Source organism: Zingiber officinale, chromosome 6A, assembly GCF_018446385.1.
Source record: "Zingiber officinale cultivar Zhangliang chromosome 6A, Zo_v1.1, whole genome shotgun sequence".
Lineage (NCBI taxonomy): Eukaryota > Viridiplantae > Streptophyta > Magnoliopsida > Zingiberales > Zingiberaceae > Zingiber > Zingiber officinale.
Genome location: NC_055997.1, coordinates 27,733,301 through 27,755,581, shown reverse-complemented (window position 1 = coordinate 27,755,581; position 22,281 = coordinate 27,733,301). Strand labels below are relative to the sequence as shown.

Sequence of the window (22,281 nt, the reverse complement as noted above, 5' to 3'; positions counted from 1 at the left end):
TTTTTTTTGTGGTCTAAAGCTACCTCTCTCTCGATATTTATAAGATCTCACATTTCCAGTTTCCTTCTCATGTATAATTTTTCTTTTAATTTTATGGCGTTTGAGTTGAGGACATAATCAAAGATATTGATTTCTAAATTTTAGGGTGTATGGAAGAAGAAATTACAACATTTTGTGACATTTTTTAAAGCATGTGTAAGCGTAATAAATTGTTTACGTATTAAATATAAATTGTTATTCCATAAATATTATTGATTTAAGAGGTGCTCATCACATTTGATATATAAGAAACTTTAATTGTTGTTGCTGGTATTACATATGTATTTGCATATGTCTAAAGAAGTCGATTGTGAAAAATTACTATTAATTTAACTATAAATGTCAAAATTATTTATCTCATTTAAGATTTTTTTATACACGTGCATGTTTTTTAAAGAACGTGCACTTTATTTTTAAGAACGTGTGCCGCAATGATATAATTCAAACGGTCTTTTTAATTTAGAAATTGATTTGGATAATCTTAAATATTTCTTTGAAAATTAAGTTAATGGAATTAGATTGTAATTCGAGAACGATTTGTTAAAGACTATTTGGATTTAGATATGGTTTTGTTTTTAACTTTACTTAAAAAGACTTATATTAATATAGATATTTTCATTTTTTTAATTCATGATATCTTTTATGTCTTTCTAGAATTTTGATTGTAATCTCAATAATCCTTCTATCAAACAAAAGATTTTCTATATTTTATCGATCGCATCTCGGAACTGTCATGCCTTGGGGAAGTCCCTGTCAGAAGAAATTTTGATAGCATCTCCCATATACGGATGACAATCTAAAACTTTTCTACAAAGCCCTTAGGGCTCACACTCATCAGCCAACACGGCTGGAATATATATGACATACAAAAACAAACAATCCACACAGTTATAATATGACAGCCTCCGGCTGTCATCACAATATGAAAAGAAATCAAAAACAAACATCCAAACTTACCTCTTCTACCGACTGACAGGCACATAGCTAAACATACCAAATAGAAAATCCACCGAGCAAGAGCAAAAGTTCAACCATTACAATACCTTAAGACTGTTGGTGCAACCTTAGGTCAAGGTTGACCTGGGTGACCCGACTTGAGTTGACCTGACTCGAGGTATATTTTGATGTTTGACAAGAATAGAGAAGTTGTATTTTGATGTTTGACAAGAATAGGAACTTGGGGGATTGTGGGTGCAACCTTTGGTCAAGGTTGATCTGGTTGACCCGACTTGAGTTGACCTGATTCGGGAAAAGTCCAAGTAGGGAGCTTGGCACGGGAAAAGTCCAAGCAGGGAGCTTGGCACGGGAAAAGTCCAAGCAGGGAGCTTGGCACGGGGAAAAGTCCAAGTATGGAGACTTGGCACGGAAAAGTCCAAGCAGGGAGCTTGGCACGGGGAAAAGTCCAAGCAGAGAGCTTGGCACGGGGAAAAGTCCAAGTATGGAAGCTTGGCATGGGAGGTCGGAGAGGGCTCGGTAGCTCGTTCTCTGAACTGGATGGAGTCGGAGAGGGCTCGGTAGCTCGTTCTCCGGACTAGGTCAGAGAGGGCTCGGTAGCTCGTTCTCTGAACTTGTTGGAGTCGGAGAGGGCTCGGTTACTCGTTCTCCGGACTAGGTCAGAGAGGGCTCGGTAGCTCGTTCTCTGGACTGGATGGAGTCAGAGAGGGCTTGGTAGCTCGTTCTCCGGACTAGGTCAGAGAGGGCTCGGTAGCCCGTTCTCTGGACCGGACGAAGTTGGAGAGGGCTCGGTAGCTTGTTCTCCGGACTAGGTTAGAGAGGGCTCGGTAGCTCGTTCTCTAGATCAGGAAGACTTTAGGTTTAAGGCTGGGTATCTGGATCGGTCTGCTGACCGATCCAGTGAAACACTTGGTTATCTGATCGGTCTGTGGACCGATCAGTAACCACACAGAAACGTTCTGTGAGTAATCTGATCGGTCTGGTGACCAATCAGTAATAAGGCTGATCGGTCCACAGACCGATCAGGAATCGCAACCAACTCTTTGTGAGAGTTGGGATCGGTCTGGGGACCGATCAGCGTAGGGCCTGATCGGTCCCCTGACCGATCAGATCCATCCTGGACCGATCAGGGTGGAGCCTGATCGGTCCAGGTCTAGCCGTTGAGACACAACGGCTAGATTTCTTCTTTCTTCTTCTTCGCAGGTTCATATAAATCAAGGGCCTCTACAGTAGTTTTTTTTTTTTTTGATCTTGCTCTTGCTCCTTCTTGTTCCTTGCGATCAGAGCTTTGCTGAGCTCTCCATTACTGAAGCTTCGTGTGAGCTTCCCTCGGCTGGACTCCAACTGATCAGTTGCTGCTGTTGTTGGCGTGAAGTGGTTGCTTCATCACCAGTCGACGAGAAGGCAAGCATACTAGTGTTTTTACATTCATATTGTTCTTGGCTTCTTGCTGTATTTCTTGTACACTGATCTTGCTGTTGCAAGAGAGATTGTGGCGAGATTTCTCCACCCAGAAGGAGTTTTCATTAGCCGGTTCTCCGGGGTCTCATCCACCGACGGATTGATAGGATTTGTCCACCCTACGGACACGCCGAGGAGTAGGAGTATCATCTCCGAACCTCGTTATATCGTCGCGTTTGACGTTTGATCTTCTCCATTTTCGTTTCTATCTTTTATTTCCACTGCGCTAACTCAAATTGTAGGAAGAAACGTGAATTTGGGGTCGGCTATTCACACCCCCCTCTCTAGCCGCGTCCGAAGGTCCTAACAAGTGGTATCAGAGCGAGGTCGCTCTTCGTCGGATTAACACCCGGGGGAGCACGAGCTAGAGAATGGATCAACTTGGAGAAGACATCACGATTCCACCCTTCTACGATCGCGACGACTTCGTGTATTGGAAGGTAAGAATGAAGTATTTTCTTATGACTAACCTAGTAAATTGGAATTGTGTACAAGTAGGTTTTATTCCTCCGGTGGATAAAGAAGGAGAACCTCTCGAGAAGAAGAAGTGGATGAAGGAACAAATCCACCAATCCATAATCAACGACGAGGTAACGAAAATCTTTGAATTTTCATTACCTAATAATATCTTGTGTAAGATATGTAATACAACAATGCCAAGGAGTTGTGGAACAACTTGGCTAAGTTCCATGAAGAGAGCTCCAATTCAAGTTATGAAGAGGAGTCAAGTGAGTCAAGTAGCTCACATCATGGAGGTATGGAATTAGAAGTTGAGGGCTACTCAACATCTAAGGAAGAAGAGGAGGAGAGTTCTTCTTCAAGATTGGAGCAAGAAGAAGAAGCCTCTACCTCCGGAAGGGATGAAGGAGAGAGCTTATATCCATCCTCAACCCTAGGTAACTCAAGTAACTTAATTTCAAGTAAATTACATATAATGTGCTTTGAGTGTAGGGAATATGGGCATTACAAAAGTAAATGTCCAAAGAGGATTAGGAAAACTCTACCGGCACCAAAGGTCAAGGAAGCCGGAGTTCCGATACGCAAGGGCAAGGAGCACGTGGTGTGCTTCCAATGCAAGCAAAGGGGACATTATTGGAGTCAATGTCCAAGGGGGAGGCAACGTCACAAGGACAAGAGACCAAGCACATCTATGGGGGGAGCTAAGGCAAATCCTAAGGTATCCTTTAAGGCATATTCTTGCAATTCTAATAAGACACATGCTAGTAGTTTTATTGCAATTGTCAAGCATGATAACCGTAGAAACCGATACATGGGCTTAGGTGCCAAACATGTTAGTCTAGATAAGGATAATGCTAGAAATGTCAACCCTAGAGTTAACTCATCTAAGGTTAGGGAAAACCTAGATAGGAATTGTTACGCTCCGCAAGTGTACAGAAATGTCGCAAGTAATATAAAAGATTATCGTATCCACAGGGACTGGAATAAGCACTAGAAATGTCTCAATGCGAATTAGCTAAACAACTATCCAATCGTTTCAAATGCAAAGTATGGGTAAACAAATCTAATATTAAAGATCAACAAACAAGAGTTTAGTGTTTTGGGTTATGATAAAGGGAGATTCTAGGAGCTTCGGTTTCTTTGTAAGATTTCTTGAATGTAAATGGTTCACCAATTCTTTTCCCTCAATTGTCAAACACTTGTAGAAAGTTGTCAGTTCTCTCTTGCAATAGATAACCGGCTAAGGACCGAGAAATGTATCTAAATATGATCAATTAGATGTGAACCTACGTTATCCTTACACAGAAGCGCACCTATTACTATGCCTTCCTCGGATATCAACATAGAAGCCCACAACTTATTAATCTATCAAGATACAAGAAACTAATCACAAAATCCATCCTACTCTCTTGAATATTTCTATTTCCTCTTCAAGATTATCTCTCAAACGTCCTTACACGGGCTTGCACCTGTCACGTGGATCCCTCGGATGATCGAGTGAGAGTTTATCTCTACAAAGTCCACAAGAAATCCAAACAATCAATCAAGAATGAGAATTAAGCACAAATCACCATTAATCATTCAAGATCTAATTGATACAAGCAAGACAATGTCATTGAAACAAGAAAAATGGCAAATCCATAAGAGATTACATCAATCCATCATACAAATACTCCCTTAATCCTAGAATACAAGATCTACTCCATGAATCGAGGAAGAAAACCCGAGGAAATAAAGATTACAAGCATTTCTTAAATCCCCAATCCAAGAAACCAAGAAGAGGGGGAAAGAGAAAACTTATCTACGAAGAAGCCTCGTCTTCGGATCCAATCCTCGCTCCGGAGTCGAAATCGTCAAGATCTCCCTTAGAATCGCCCAGAAAACCTCCCAAGAATGGGAGGAAACCACCGAATCTTGCCTTCTCCCAAAGGGGGAGAGATCCCCTTTCAATTCATGAAGGAAGGTTTAAATAGAGGAGGAAATCGGGCGCCACGACACGGCCGTGTGAGATTCACACGGCCATGTCCAGTTCCTTCTCTGCCAAAGCTACACGGCCGTGTGACTCCACACGGCCAGGACCCTTCTGCTCTCTGGAAATGCTACACGGCCGTGTGGTGCACACGGCCACCACCTGCTTGGTCTCTGGAAACTTTACACGGCCGTGTGATGCACACGGCCACCACCTGCTTGGCCTCTGGAAACCTCACACGGCCGTGTAGATCCACACAGCCATGTAAGGCTTCTGCTCTGATTTCTTCAAATCAAGACACGGCCGTGTGGGATTCACACGGCCATATCCTCTTCCCTTCCTGTTAAGACTACACGGCCATGTGTGGTACACGGCCTGATGATCTCTCCCTTCAATTACTTCCAAGCTTGCCCGAGGACGCATAATCTTCACCAATTTCGACTCCTGTGTACAGAAAATGCACAAAAAGCAGAACTCCGAACCAAAAGAGTAAATATGCTAAAAGGAAAGCTGGAAATATAAAAATGCATAGATCAAGCATGCTCAAAGTATGTAAATGTGCGTAAAAACATGCATAAAAGAGTATATAATCTACGCACATCACACCCCTAGACTTAAACCTTTGCTTGTCCTCAAGTAAAATGCTGCAGTCTAAATTCATATGTTCTACAACACATTCATAAAACCTAGTGCACTTTCCTAATTCTATCAAAAAGTTTCATTAACAAGCATGATCATGAAAACAAGTAAAGTATGGTTCAAGCATAAGAATCTTGTGCACAGTGTAAAAGTAACTCAATATCCTTCAAGTTTCAATCCATGTCCTAGTCAAGTCGTCATCAGATTTGAATTCCTAATGTTTCCAGTGAAAGACAAGTAACTAGTGATAGACACTTACTCACCATTCACTTGGTTCATATTTCTCAACTAACCCAAGGTCTCAAAGGTGTGCTCAATCTCAAGAGAAGCTAAGCAGTCATTTCCCCAGTAATCTAACTCGGTCTCAAAGGGGTGACTTGCTAGATCCCTCATTGACATTTTTTTATCCTTTTTTTTATAAGTGTTTGCATTGTGCAAAACTTATTCACAAATGTACTTTTAGCACACATGTTGGGATATTTTGATTTTTTCCAAATGAGCTTTAATGATTTGAGCCTCATCCAGTAACCAAAATGAAAGTTGAGAAATCACCATGGAAACCAAGTACTAAGCAAACAAGATGAATCATGACTATTTCAATGACATCAACTATTCAAGCATCAAGCACAAGTATAGTGAAGATAAAATCCTTAAGGTTGAACCAAAACTAAAACTCATCACCATAAGATTCTTAGCTTATTAATGCTTCCCAAGATAGAAAAAAGAACTACACAAAATTTACTACTAGCATCATTCGAACATCATGAATCAAGACAATAATCGTGCTAACATTTCACTTGAATCCAAGAAAGCATATAAGTGAAGATTTGATGTTCTAAAAAAAATTTTTTTTTGCCATGATTATTTCAAAAACAAGCAAAATCAAGCAAAATAAAGCAACAAGCAATGAAAATAAGAACCAACATGAAAAACTAGCAAAAACTAAAAACTGAAAACCAAACTAAACAGTACATGACACCCCCCCAGACTTAAACTTTTCATTGTCCCAATGAAAACTAAAAACAATGTGGAGAAGATTTATGAAATTTAGAGAAGTTACCAAGTGATGAGCTCCAAATGGTTGACATTCATATTTTAAAAATACTCCTCTATCCAATGCTCACATTCCTCTACAACTTTGAATTCTATAAAAATAATAGACAAGAAAAATTAAGTAGAGGATACATGTTTATTATAAAGAAAGAACTAAAGACATAAAAGAAAATAAGGAAAATGAACTTGGGTTGCCTCCCAAGAAGCTCTTGTTTAAGGTCATTAGCTCGACCACCTTATTAGATTCATCGAAATCTCTCTCTTGGAGGGGTAAGATATTTTAGAACCTTCTTACCAAGGGTTCTTATTATGGAGGGAGCTTTCAATATTGGAGTTAAAAAGTGAAGTATCACCCTCTCCATCTTTGCCTTCTTTAAAGTTCTTTCAGGTGGTCGAAGACGGTTCAGTATGAGCTTCCAATTATTGGCTTCTTGAAAACCTCCACACCAAAAAGAAAAATAAACCTCCCACAAGCATGTTATATAAGAAGGAACTAGAACCATATTAGTATGAATTGAGTATGTATCAAAAAATGAATCACATCCAACAAAATCAATTATAGGTACATCTATGAAATTTTCTAAAAGATCACTAAGAATACTAACCTTGCATTGTTGAGATGTACCTGAAAGTTATAAACAATGGGATGTGACTTCTTCAGAATTATATAGTGTCTCTAGCTCAGACTCAAATGGTGGTGCTTCTGAAAATGGTGATTCTTGGCACTTTGCTTCCATTGCATAAGTCCCTACACAATTATCATCAACCAATTCTATTCTTACACATTCCATAGTATCAATTGGTTGTGTGACCAAAGGAGGTGATCCTTGGGGCATATCCTCCATAGTACATGTCCCTACACTTTTATCCACCACATCATCATCATAAGTAGTGAAGAGTCCACTAACATCAATATCATCAATAGAGGAATCAACAACTTTATTGGAATTTTGTAGTAGTAGTCGTAAAGCTAAGATTCCCCGTTGTACCATTAGCTCTTCAGAATCTTGTGTTGTGGTCTTCATCTGATTGGGAGCAAGAGTATTTGAGTTTTGGGAGTCGTCCCAAACAATTGGCTCATCAAATTGTGAACGATGTGGTCCATCTAATGAAGAATCATCCTGAAATTTTGACAAACCCTGATTTACTTGGAAAGTATACTCAACATTTTGTATGTAGTTGTAGTCCAAATTTTGTTGATTCATCCAAAAGTGATTATAATGTTGAGGAGGGTCAGAGATCTGCTGCTGGAATAATGACTGCTCACTCTGCTCTGAAATTAGCTGGGGTTGAAGGTACTGAATTTGATGATCTTCCCAGTCATAGCCATAAGAATTAGGAACTTGCTCATATGTATCTTGATATTGAGGTTGAACCAAACACTGAAGTTCCAGAGTTATAGCAGTCTTTTGAAAAAAATGGCAAATAGCAGCTGGATGAGATGTGCTACCACACACTCCACAAAGAAACTCAAATTGATCATCTTCTGAACCATAATATTCATCAATGGAAGATCTTACGCTCATGGGTGTCAAAAATTCTCTTGAAGCCCTGCTTGACATGTTAGTGCTCTAGATATCTAAAAAAAATTACAATCAAAACTAAAAATGTAGAATTAAAGACAAGAAATAAATTGCATAATGAAAAACAAGAAAGAAAATGCAGAATTTAAATTGCATGAAAGAAAGTGCATAATGAAAACAAGAAAGAAAAGATAAAAGGAAAAAGAAAAATGTCTAGAATAATTCATATGCTAAAGATTGCAAGATATGTTTACAAAAGAAAAGAAGAAAGAAACTAGATCAAAAGAGAAAACAGAGAAAAGTTAGATTAGAGTGCTAGAAATCAAGAATGCAAAGTTAGAATTAGAATTAGAATTGCAACAAAAAGAATTGTCAAGAATGTTATTCAAGAAAAGAAAAGCTTTTAGAAATAGAATTCTAAAGTTACAACTATGAAAATGTAAAGAAAGAAAGAAAAGTTATGTTTAGTCTAACTCAATTGATAATTCCTAATGTTATAACGCAGTCCCCGGCAACGGCGCCAAAAACTTGTTACGCTCCGCAAGTGTACGGAAATGTCGCAAGTAATATAAAAGATTATCGTATCCACAGGGACTGGAATAAGCACTAGAAATGTCTCAATGCGAATTAGCTAAACAACTATCACATCGTTTCAAATGCAAAGTAAGGGTAAACAAATCTAATATTAAAGATCAACAAACAAGAGTTTAGTGTTTTGGGTTATGATAAAGGGAGATTCTAGGAGCTTCGGTTTCTTTGTAAGATTTCTTGAATGTAAATGGTTCACCAATTCTTTTCCCTCAATTGTCAAACACTTGTAGAAAGTTGCCAGTTCTCTCTTGCAATAGATAACCGGCTAAGGACCGAGAAATGTATCTAAATATGATCAATTAGATGTGAACCTACGTTGTCCTTACACAGAAGTGCACCTATTACTATGCCTTCCTCGGATATCAACATAGAAGCCCACAACTTATTAATCTATCAAGATACAAGAAACTAATCACAAAATCCATCCTACTCTCTTGAATATTCCTATTTCCTCTTCAAGATTATCTCTCAAACGTCCTTACACGGGCTTGCACCTGTCACGTGGATCCCTCGGATGATCGAGTGAGAGTTTATCTCTACAAAGTCCACAAGAAATCCAAACAATCAATCAAGAATGAGAATTAAGCACAAATCACCATTAATCATTCAAGATCTAATTGATACAAGCAAGACAATGTCATTGAAACAAGAAAAATGGCAAATCCATAAGAGATTACATCAATCCATCATACAAATACTCCCTTAATCCTAGAATACAAGATCTACTCCATGAATCGAGGAAGAAAACCCGAGGAAATAAAGATTACAAGCATTTCTTAAATCCCCAATCCAAGAAACCAAGAAGAGGGGGAAAGAGAAAACTTATCTACGAAGAAGCCTCGTCTTCGGATCCAATCCTCGCTCCGGAGTCGAAATCGTCAAGATCTCCCTTAGAATCGCCCAGAAATCCTCCCAAGAATGGGAGGAAACCATCAAATCTTTCCTTCTCCCAAAGGGGGAGAGATCCCCTTTCAATTCATGAAGGAAGGTTTAAATAGAGGAGGAAATCGGGCGCCACACGGCCCCACGACACGGCCGTGTGAGATTCACACGGCCATGTCCAGTTCCTTCTCTGCCAAAGCTGCACGGCCGTGTGGTGCACACGGCCACCACCTGCTTGGTCTCTGGAAACTTCACACGGCCGTGTGATGCACACGGCCACCACCTGCTTGGCCTCTGGAAACCTCACACGGCCGTGTAGATCCACACGGCCATGTAAGGCTTCTGCTCTGATTTCTTCAAATCAAGACACGGCCATGAGGGATTCACACGGCCATATCCTCTTCCCTTCCTGTTAAGACTACACGGCCATGTGTGGTACACGGCCTGATGATCTCTCCCTTCAATTACTTCCAAGCTTGCCCGAGGACGCATAATCTTCACCAATTTCGACTCCTGTGTACAGAAAATGCACAAAAAGAAGAACTCCGAACCAAAAGAGTAAATATGCTAAAAGGAAAGCTGGAAGTATAAAAATGCATAGATCAAGCATGCTCAAAGTATGTAAATGTGTGTAAAAACATGCATAAAAGAGTATATAATCTACGCACATCAGGAATCCCAAAACAACTAGACATATGCCTAGGAATACCTCAAAGAAAAATGGAAAATTAAAGCTTGAGGTATTAAAGAAGGAAAACCAAGTCTTGAGGTCAAGACTTGACACGTTAGAAAAGGCTCTTAAGAATTTGGAGAAGTCAACTCTAGGGTCTAAGGGTCAAAAACCAAAGCCCAAGGACATGAGAGGTTTGGGTCACAAACCTAAGTCTCAAGTGGTTAAGCCCGCTTATCATAATGTACCATTCGATTATGGAACAAGACCTAGGGCTAGGAAGACCATCACCAAGGTCACAAGGGGAGACACCCCTAGAGTTGATCTTGATGAGTCCCAAATGACCAACGCTTTAAAGCCTAGGAGGGTCATTAGGAGGGTTGCTAGGGAAGTCATCCCTAGTGAATATTTAGTGAACCCAATGAGCTCAAATAGGTATTGGGTTCCTAGGAGCGTGATTCCTTCACGCTAGATGGTTTAGGGTGTGCCAACCTTAATTGGATAGGTAGTTAACCTACTCATGGCAAAAGGTGGCATTTTAGGAATTTTCAAGGTGTAATCAAGCCTTGAAAATGAAATTAAGAATTATTCCTAAGGTGATTAGGATGTGCCAACCACATTTGAGGAGTTTTCTAGGGTCAATCTAATTGGCACATAGTGATCTAAAAATCTTTAGTATATGATTTTAGGTCTATTACACTTAGGAATATAGAATTTATGGAAAAATGATCAAAATTATCAAAAATGGCAACTAAGGCTAGAATTAGGTATTTTCTATACCTTTATATGTTATTTTCCATACATTGTTTGTCATATGCCATGTCATGACATCATATTTATTTTATTATCATTTGAAATGTCATGATAATGCTTAGGTTAGTTATATGTCATGCCTTATTTAAGTTTCATACTTTATACCATGACATCATGACATTGGCACATATTTCCACTTATGATATTATTTTATGTCATGTCATCATCTCTTGCATTTATGATCAATTAATTTGATTTAAGGATAGAAACACAATTTGATATGGAGATCAAATTGTTGTTTAGAAAATGCATGAGAACTTAGCTTAAGATGACCTAAACCCATATCTCACATCAAAATTGACTTGGATGTGTTTGATACACCTTAGATGTGTGTGAGATATTAGGATTATGAGTTAGGATCAAGGTGCATAGTTCTTGTACCTAGATGAGCCTAATTCGAAATTGAGGATCATAGGAAAAACTTGTGTACAAGTCATGTGCATTTAGCCCTAAGATTGTGGTCCTAAATTGAATGGTTTAAGATCATTTCAAAATTGATTTGAAAAACCTTGATGAAACTTTTCTAGTGATAGCATTCATCATTGAGCAAGTTGATACAAAGATGGATTAACCTTGAGCTATTTCAAAGTCGTTCGAACTTTGTATCAAGATTAAAAAATAGGAGTTATTTTCATAGAAAACTATTTTTCCATGATAATATATGTTATGAGGAATGTATCCTCAAAATTTTACAATTTTTGGAATTTTCTATAATTTTTTAGGGATTTCTGAATTTCGGGAGAAAAATCAGAAATTCTGATCAGAGAGTCGTGGATCGATCAGAGGAGATCCTGATCGGTCCAGGGAAGTCTGGATCGGTCACTGGACCGATCCAGGGCAGTGTGGATCGGTCTGGTGACCGATCCAGTGGAGTCCTGATCGGTCTGGTGACCGATCAGAGCGTGCCAAAATGCTGATTTTCGACTGTTGTCTGAAATTTCAGCTATGGAAGTTAGTGCTTTAGATTTCTAAAGGGTTGAAACTCTCCAAGACATTGTTGGTGCAATGGTCAAGGAGGAGTTGACCTTTAGGGGGAGTTTTTACCTATTGGTCAAGGGGGAGTTGACTTTTAGGGGGAGTTTTTACTCGTCAAGATTTCTGAGGATGAGTGATATGGGATTATCACTAAGTTGATTGTTGATTTTAGTATCAAGGGGGAAATTAAGAGTTTCAATGAAAGGTATGAGACTTTCATTAGGAAGAAACTCTTGACCTTGATTCACTCTTTTTGATGTGTGTCAAAAAGGGGAAGAATGTCTAGAGAATGTTCAAGGAAGAACATTGGAGTTTGGGGAGAATGCTCAGAGAATGTTCAAGGAAGAACATTGGAGAACTATTGGAAAACCTGAGTTAGGTTATCGGGTTAACCTAACTTGATTATGGTTTTTGTCAAACATCAAAAAGGGGGAGATTGTTGGTGCAACCTTAGGTCAAGGTTGACCAGGGTGATCCGACTCGAGTTAACCTGACTCGAGATATATTTTGATGTTTGACAAGAATAGAGAAGTTGTATTTTGATGTTTGACAAGAATAGGAACTTGGGGGATTGTGGGTGCAACCTTTGATCAAGGTTGATCTGGTTGACCCGACTTGAGTTGACCTGATTCGGGAAAAGTCCAAGTATGGAGACTTGGCACGGAAAAGTCCAAGCAGGGAGCTTGGCACGGGAAAAGTCCAAGCAGGGAGCTTGGCACGGGGAAAAGTCCAAGTATGGAGACTTGGCACGGAAAAGTCCAAGCAGGGAGCTTGGCACGGGAAAAGTCCAAGCAGGGAGCTTGGCACGGGGAAAAGTCCAAGTATGGAAGCTTGGCATGGGAGGTCGGAGAGGGCTCGGTAGCTCGTTCTCTAAACTGGATGGAATCGGAGAGGGCTCGGTAGCTCATTCTCCGGACTAGGTCAGAGAGGGCTCGGTAGCTCGTTCTCTGAACTGGATGGAGTCGGAGAGGGCTCGGTAGCTCGTTCTCTGAACTGGATGGAGTCGGAGAGGGCTCGGTAGCTCGTTCTCTGGACTGGATGGAGTCAGAGAGGGCTCGGTAGCTCGTTCTCCGGACTAGGTCAGAGAGGGCTCGGTAACTCGTTCTCTGGACCGGACGAAGTTGGAGAGGGCTCGGTAGCTCGTTCTCCGGACCAGGTTAGAGAGGGCTCGGTAGCTCGTTCTCTACATCAGGAAGGCTTTAGGTTTAAGGCTGGGTATCTGGATCGGTCTGCTGACCGATCCAGTGAAACACTTGGTTATCTGATCGGTCTGTGGATCGATTAGTAACCACACAGAAACGTTCTGTGAGTAATCTGATCGGTCTGGTGACCAATCAGTAATAAGGCTGATCGGTCCACAGACCGATCAGGGATCGCAACCAACTCTCTGTGAGAGTTGGGATCGGTCTGGGGACCGATCAGCGTAGGGCCTGATCGGTCCCCTGACCGATCAGATCCATCCTGGACCGATCAGGGTGGAGCCTGATCGGTCCAGGTCTCTCTTACTCCTTCTTGTTCCTTGCGATCAGAGCTTTGCTGAGCTCTCCATTACTGAAGCTTTGTGTGAGCTTCCCTCGACTGGACTCCAACTGATCAGTTGCTGCTGTTGTTGGCGTGAAGTGGTTGCTTCATCACCAGTCGACGAGAAGGCAAGCAAACTAGTGTTTTTACATTCATATTGTTCTTGGCTTCTTGCTGTATTTCTTGTACACTGATCTTGCTGTTGCAAGAGAGATTGTGGCGAGGTTTCTCCGCCCAGAAGGAGTTTTCATTAGCCGGTTCTCCGGGGTCTCATCCACCGACGGATTGATAGGATTCGTCCACCTTACGGACACGCCGAGGAGTAGGAGTATCATCTCCGAACCTCGTTATATCGTCGCATTTGAGGTTTGATCTTCTCCATTTTCGTTTCTATCTTTTATTTTCACTGCGCTAACTCAAATTGTAGGAAGAAACGTGAATTTGGGGTCGGCTATTCACACCCCCCCCTCTCTAGCCGCGTCCGAAGGTCCTAACAAAGACAAAACACACAAAATCCACAGTGCAAAACCAGTATAAGTCTGAAACAGAGCTCTAAGTAAGTAAATAGAAAACCAAACACTATGTGAAAATCGACAATAGACTTCGGATATTATCCAAAGTAATAGGTAGATATTTACCGAAGTACACGCACGTGAAGTAAAAGGTTATTTTTTTACTTCAGCACACAATTACCGAAGTCTATCACCGGTCCAAAATCGGTTCAAAATCGGACCGTTTTGGAAGTAAAAAAACTCTATTACTTCAACAAGACTAGGAAAAGTACCGAAGTAGTTGATGATATATTACTGCATAGGTTACATTGTTTGACGAAGTTTAAAGAAGTTACGACTTCACAAGTTTTTATATTATGGTGTAGTAAATAGTTAATATTACTTCTTCATATTTTAGCTTGATCGAAGTAATTGTTATTGTATTACTTCATCGTAGTATGGAAGTAGGAAACCATATTTTACTACACTTCAACAATTTAAGTTAGCATAGTAATACATACGAACGTCTTCAACAATTTTAGTCAGTGACAAAGTAAATAGTTTATTTAACTACGACAATATTTGAATTTACTGAACTTTTATGTATTGTATTACTTCATCATTTTTATTTATAGTATCGAAGTAGTTGGCTATATTTTATTATAATACAAATTTAATCGACAAAAGTGTATATCATAATATTTTGCTATAACACAATAGTTTTCATCACCAAAATTGAACAAATATATCACAAATATCTATCAAATACAATCCAAAAGTGTATTCATAAAAGAAATGTTTAACCATAACCCCAAAACTTTTGTATCCATAAATCTCTAAATACAATCTAAAATTTATATCATAGCCTACACTTAGGCACCCACATAGAAATAGACGAATTCGCGTCATTCACTTCTGACTTCATCATACTGAGATTGATTGTAATACTGTTTATTTTTTGATGCTGCAAACTGAATCATTAACAAAAGTTTGAGGATCAATGAAAAATGACTTAATATTTTATAAAGAAAATATTTCATAAAGAAAAAATTTACCTTCCTCTCCAATTGTGGATATTCATCTAAGACTATCTCTTTCATGTACCGTATCACACAATATCCACATTCAACACCACCATTTTGTTTAAGATTATCCTAATGAAATTGAAATGTCATGCAAGAAGTCACAATCCAAATAATAAGAATTATTAAGTGATGTCTAAATACATAGTCACAATACATACTGTCAATTGTTTAAAACTTGGTCCTTTTGAAATACCCCTTGATGCATTGTATATCTTGACCCCACTACATTGTAAAAAATAGAAAATTATTTTTTTCAACCTATAATGAATTGAATGCATTCAAAATCAGCATAAGTTACTACTTACTTGGTCATAATAGTTTGCCAAGCATGATCTCGCTTCCTGTTACTCAAAGAGTCCAATAAATATATCATATTCTTATCTTCATTAATTATAGTCAAGATCCAATGGTATCTGCACAAATAAACATATAACATTGACTAGCATGTAGTAGGAAATGATAAATAATTAAAATATTACCCAGTGTTATATGGGATGAAGCATATGCTATCTCTGTTCGATGCTCCCAACTAAGCAGCAATATGTTGTGATAATTTACTACCTTCTTCACCCACACCGCATGTAGGTATGTGACCAAGATCCACTAATGACACATACTCAGCTCTATTTTCTTTCTTCATGTATTTGTAAAGGTAACTGCAAGGTAATTGCAAGGTAATGACAAAGTAATGAAAAATCTAAATATACCCCGTGTAAATCAAAACAAAAGCATGTGAACAAATATTGTATTTAACACATAACATACCCCATGTAAACCAAAACGTGTCTGGCACCTATCTCTTTCATCTTCATAAAGCGTAAAATATCTTCTCTTAGCAACCATACACTTTTAGGACGTCCAAACATAGCTTCATCAAATTCTATGTGTATGCTCTCATCTTTAGGCATCAATCTGATAACATACGAGTAGATATACTTGCATGCCATCGGCAAAGTTTTTTCAATTTCCTTGTAATTGTCCTGATCACCATGAACATCCAAAGGAGCAAATGATTGACGTTGCACATTCTTCTACAATATGTTAAAATATTCATATGAGTATTCAAATGATTGAGATTTTTTCAAATATCAACTTTTTAAGTAAATTGAAAGTACCTTCTTCGTTGGTAAAATTACCAACTCTTTAGGCCAAGCAACAATTGTTCCAACAGCATCATTGATGATTGTTGGTCCAGACCGAATTGGGATTGGAAGCTCTGCTTCTTCATCTAAGACAACATCAATAGATACCTTGAAATTCCCTTCCCCAAGTGAAACATGATGAATCAATATATTTAGACCTCCTTCTGATAGTATTGTGTCATACGCCACCACATTTTCCCGTTGTTTCATAGCCAAGTTACATTTTTTCCCCTGTAAGAACAATAAGAAATTGTATATAAATATGTGAATTTGAAAACAAAAATTAATTTGACATAAAATTTAGAAATATAGAACCTCCAAGTTTGAAGTACCACATTCATAAACCTCCACATCATCTCTCCATTTTGGGTCGTTCATGTTTGAGGACTTATTCGATATCACAACCTTACAAGGTTGATTATTAATGACCTGAGCAAGTTAAGCTTTCAATTTCTCTACTTCAGCCTTCAAGCTCTTATTCTCCTCCAATTGTTCTTTGAAGTTATCGATTGAATCCTTTGGGACTAATTCCCTATTCTTTCTTGTAGTTTTAAAGTAGAGTTGGGGTTTTACACATCCTCCCACACCTCTAACTCGTCCATAGTGTTCCTGATTTCCTAAGGCAGTGGTTAACACATCGTTCATCCCAGAAGACTTGAACTCTCCTTTAACATTCTTTTCCAATAAGTCATCCTACAATTAGGGATGTAACAAATTAATCCAAAATTCTAATATTATTTAGCTTGACAATATGGAAATTAGATAAAAATAAATATTTACAATTTTTTCAGCGACTTTTGTTATCTCCATATTTGTAATGTTGCCAGATTTGTCGTCGCGAGCTTTACGCCAAAGCAACGATCTATCAACTTCCTCATTTTCAGCAATTAATTTTTTCTCCCGCTACAATTCCAAAAATGATAAGTTACATAATATTAAATTCTTGCTTGAAAATGCCAAGTATAATGCGTGGTAGCTTACCAATTCAGCCTCTAAGCCGATGTAACCTTTGCGAGACAATCTGTGATGATATTTATAATTCATCGTTCATTTTTTTTGCTTTTCATGAATAACCTACATAGAAGATACATTCATAAACACCTGTATGCATTATATATATAGCAGACAATATGGAAACAAAGAATTGTATTTTGGTTTGCAGGTGGAAGCAAAATATCGAACATGAAGCAAAAGAAAGAACATAAACACCTGTATGCATTCATAAACAACTGTATGCCTACACCAATTATTTGGTATTTTGCAGGTGTAAGCAAACAAAGAATTGTAAACGATTTCAACAAAAAAATTGAAGCAAAGTGATGCTCAAACCTGGTAAGGTTCTAACTTGCACAAAATTAGTTTGCTTGACCGATACTTGTTAAATCCACATCAAACACAATGTATTTAAGTAGATGCATATCATGAGATCTCCAAAAGTAAGTAAAATAATCTACTTTGGTCCTATAATCATCAAGTTAGCAGACATGAGAAATTGCCTTTCTATTTCAGATTTATAAATGTTCGTTTTTAGCAATTGAATGAATGAACAAACAATTGAAAATTGAAGCACTAGAACATGAAGCATCATGGACTTTTCAAACATCCAGCACTTGAATGAATGATCAAAGAATTGTAAATTGGAAAAAAAACAAACATGAAGTCTAATTTCCAGCTATATAAGCAAAATTTTCAGCTTTCAAAGACAACAAGTTATATAAGCAAAATTTCCAGCTAACATCATATGTCTGCATACCTCCCATAATGGATGAAGTCTCTCATCTACAAATGCTTTCCAAACTTCTTTTGGGATCTGATATTGACTCGGTGGAGAACTCAAATTTTCAGGATTGTCATTATTTGGCCAAACAAATCTGCTAGTGAGTTTGTTTTTGAAATCCCACCACTTTTGAGATGCTGAATTCATCACAGTAGTCTCACTTTGTGGTGCTAATTCGATCACATTCTGCAATACAAAAAATTAGTTAGTACTATTAATTATACTACTAATATGACAAGAATTGATTAAATAAAATACTGGCAGTGGAGAGTTGGAAAGTTAACTTGATTTGGGATTGTATGTATTTATTAATCTTACCGAAATCACTTCCCACAATTTTTGTTTTATATTTTCTGGAACAGTAGGCCAAGACTTTATGTTGATTGGCACCATGGTTCTAGCAACAGAGCCAATGTACGATTGCAATGCTTTTCCATTTTCATTATATAATGGTCGTCCTATGTCATCATAATCAATCTTCGCTTTTTTCCCCATCATGCAGCTACAGTGAGTTTACACATTGATGTAGGACCTCGTTTGTTCTTCTGCACATCGACAGAACGTTCTTCTCTATCAGTAAATTCATGTAGCTCTGCATCGGCTACACCATGTAGCTCAACATCGACTACTCCATGTATCTCCTCAACTGCTACTACTTGTTTTTTACGGCCCATCGAGTATTGTCTGCATAAGAACATCAATGAAACCACTATTAAAATTAGTACAATAACAATAACATAAACATGACATATATAATCATAATAGCACAAATATAAATAAATAGCAACACAAGTATAACCATAACGTATAATTGCATAACATAATTTTTTAAAGTGCATAAAACATTCCTTTATGTTCATAACATAAACATTACACAAAAATTCAAAACATCATTTTTTCTTTTTTGTGACCCAAACACCCTCAATTTCTGATCTAAAATATCTTTCATGAGCAGGAATGCAATGAGTATCAACATCATCAATTGGTCTATAATCAGGAATACTGCTTCAATCATCATCATCATCTCCCTCATAACATCTATTTGAAACTGGGAGCACAATTGACCACCTCTTTATTAATGGGTCATCAATATAAAAGACTTGATTGACTTGACTTGCAAGCACAAATTCATCATTCTTGTGTCCTCGTTTGTTCAAGTTGACTAAGGTGAAGCCACATTCATCATTATTGATTATTCCTTTATCATTTGCAACCCACGTGCATTTGAAAAGAGGAACATGAAATTGATGATAGTCTAATTCCCATATTTCTTCAATCACTCCATAGAAAGGCATGTCAGCTAGCAAGGGATTCTTATCTTTAGCACTACATACAAGCATGGTGTTGGCAACTAAAGAAACCCCACTGTTTTGGCAAACTTTGTCATCATCTCGCACCTTTGTTTGGTATAAATTACCATTTATCACATAACTATTATACTTAATGATTTGTGCACGCGGTCCATGGGCCAACCATGTTAATGTCGATGTTGTTCCACCATTGCAACTGTCAATTTCAGCAGCCACGTAACATGTATTCAATTTGAATATGGTGATTAAAAATAGTAGACATAAGTTGTTCAGCACAAATGATATTGAAAATTTGATGAATCTAGTACCCACCTTTGCACGAAACCAATCAATAAATCTCTTGTTGTGAGCATCTTGTATCCACCTTTCATCTTTCTCTTTTTTGGGAAACATTGATTTCAAAACAATTTTATGTTCACCGTAGAAGTATTAATATGTAAATTTAAGTGAGACATTAGATAATCTCTATTATGTATGCAGAATTATAAATAATACAATACACTTACATTATATAGAGAGATACTTCTTCCATATTTTCTAGCACAGTCAAATGTGCTTGTTGCAGATCAACTTGTTGCACTATAGTTGGTGTATTGCATGCTTGCAAGCCAAAACCATTTGCTTTCGGATCTCGAATTGATTTAGGAACTCCAACAGGATCAACGTCATTGAGGTATTCTGAACAAAACTCAATTGCTTTTTCTGCTAAATATCTTTGAACAATGCAACCTTCAGGATGTTTTCGACTGCCTACATAACTCTTAAGCACCTTTATGCATCTTTCAAATGGATACATCCATCTAAAGTAAACTGGTCCACATAATCGGACTTCTCGAACAAGATGGACAGTTAAGTGAAGCATGATATCGAAGAAAGATGGGGGGGAAATATTGCTCCAATAAGCATAGTGTAACAACCAAGTCAGATTGCAGCTTATCTAACTTGGCTACATCTATAACTTTGCAACAAATATCTTTGCAGAAAAAACATAATCTTATGATGGCATATCTAACATGTTTTGGCAACGCATCACGTATGACTATTGGCAAGAAATGCTGCATTAAAACATGGCAATCATGGGATTTCAAGCAAGTCAACTTCAGCTGATCCATGCACACAATATTATTCATGTTTGAAGAGAAACCTTCTGGAACTTTTATATTCTTTAATGACTTGCACACTTGTAACTTTTCTTTTTTGTGAATGAGCACGCAGCAAACGGAAGATATGTTCTCTTCTCCCCAACTATAGGTGTTAATTCAGGCCTAATTCCCATCTCAACCATATCCAACCTAGCTGCCACATTATCCTTGGTTTTTCCTTTAACATTCATCAAAGTATTAATGAGGGATTCAAATACATTTTTCTCGATGTGCATAACATCAAGATAATGTCTTACATGCAAGTGTTTCCAATAAGGAATATTAAAAAAGATTGACTTCTTCTTCCAACATTTTATGAAATTTGTTGCTTCTAAATCTTTTTCTTCTATATTGACTTCCAACTTATTAGCCTTTGCATTCTTTTTTTCCCTCTCACACTTATCTTCTTTCCAAACTCACACCTTATGTCAGAAAGTTTGTCAAACAACTTAATCCCAGATAATGGTCTAGCTGCTTCTCCAAGTTCCTCCATGCCATTAAACTCCTTCATTTGCCTACGATAGGGATGAAACCGTGATAGGAATCGTTTATGGCCCGCAAATGACATTTTCTTCCCATTTTCCAAGTGCCTTGCATAGGTATCTTCTCCACATACTAGACATGCATAATAACCATGTGTAGTACATCCACTAAGGTTACCATAGGCAGGAAAATCATTAATGGTCCATAATAAGACTGCTTGAAGAGTGAAGAACTGCCTTCGATAAGCATCATAGACTCCATCAACTCCTTCCCATAATCGTTGCAAATATTCAACTAACACCTCCAGATAGACATCAATATCGTTTCCAGGTTGTTTAGGCCCTGAAATGAGCATAGTTAGCATGATGTATTTCCTCTTCATGCACATATTTGGAGGTAAATTATAGTTGACCAACATGATTGGCCAACAGCTATACCGACTACTAAGGTTGCTATGAGGATTAATGCCATCAGTTGCAAGCGCTAGGCGAAGATTTCTTGGCTCACTTTCAAAGCTGGGCCACATATGATCCACTAACTTCCACGATGGTGAATCAACTGGATGACGTAATTGACCAACAACTCTTGTAGAATCTGCATGCCATGCAAAATTTCTTGAGGTCTCTAAAGATTTAAATATGCGCTTAAATCTTGGTATGGGAGGGAAATACCAAACCACCTTAGCGGGAACACCTTTCTTCTCAACCTTGTTTTTGGTTAGCTTCCACCGTGACAAGCCACATTTAGGGCAGCTTGTGCAGTTTTTATATTTCTTCCTATAAAGAATGCAATCATTGCAACATGCATGAATCTTTTCATAAGTCAACGCCAAGCAACTCAACGTCTTTTTTACATCATACATTGAGGATGGTAGATTGTGATTATTTGGTAACATATCCCCAAAATCTAATAGTAGATCTGAAAATAGAGCATCACTCATTTCATGCCTTGCTTTGGTATTCTACAGTTTCACAAGTGCACTCAATTTTGTGTAACGTTGACATCCCTTGTACAATGGCTTCTCTGATTCCTCCAAACAGTTCATAAATTCTTCAAGGTTTTCTGTATAATTATCATAAGCTGCCTCACACATATGAGCGGTTTCAAAGTTGTCATAATAATTATTAACTGGCTCCTGGTTGACACTCCATCTTACTTTATCATCTTTGGCAGGCTCATCATGCCAAATCCAATTCACATAATTTTGACTAAAATCATGGAAATAAAGATGCTCTGAAATCGACTTGACCGGTCCTTTTTTAAGATTGATACATTTACAATAAGGACACTGAATATCATTGG

The 22,281-nt window shown here is 38.1% G+C and overlaps 1 protein-coding gene and 1 long non-coding RNA gene across 2 annotated transcripts; both read right to left on the bottom strand.

Moving 5' to 3' along the window:
* Positions 1 to 14,799: 14,799 nt before the first annotated feature.
* LOC121993829 lies at positions 14,800 to 15,139 on the bottom strand. The gene is made up of 2 exons (XR_006115432.1): positions 15,096 to 15,139; positions 14,800 to 15,011 (listed from the first exon to the last, which is right to left on the bottom strand). It is a non-coding gene; the product is annotated as an uncharacterized LOC121993829 (long non-coding RNA).
* A 3,399-nt stretch (positions 15,140 to 18,538) lies between these two features.
* On the bottom strand, positions 18,539 to 21,841 carry LOC121994707. The gene is made up of 4 exons (XM_042548651.1): positions 20,919 to 21,841; positions 20,575 to 20,748; positions 19,861 to 20,133; positions 18,539 to 18,728 (listed from the first exon to the last, which is right to left on the bottom strand). Exons 1-4 carry the CDS (start codon positions 21,839 to 21,841, stop codon positions 18,539 to 18,541), a joined length of 1,560 nt encoding a protein of 519 aa, XP_042404585.1.
* Between the last annotated feature and the right edge of the window lie 440 nt (positions 21,842 to 22,281).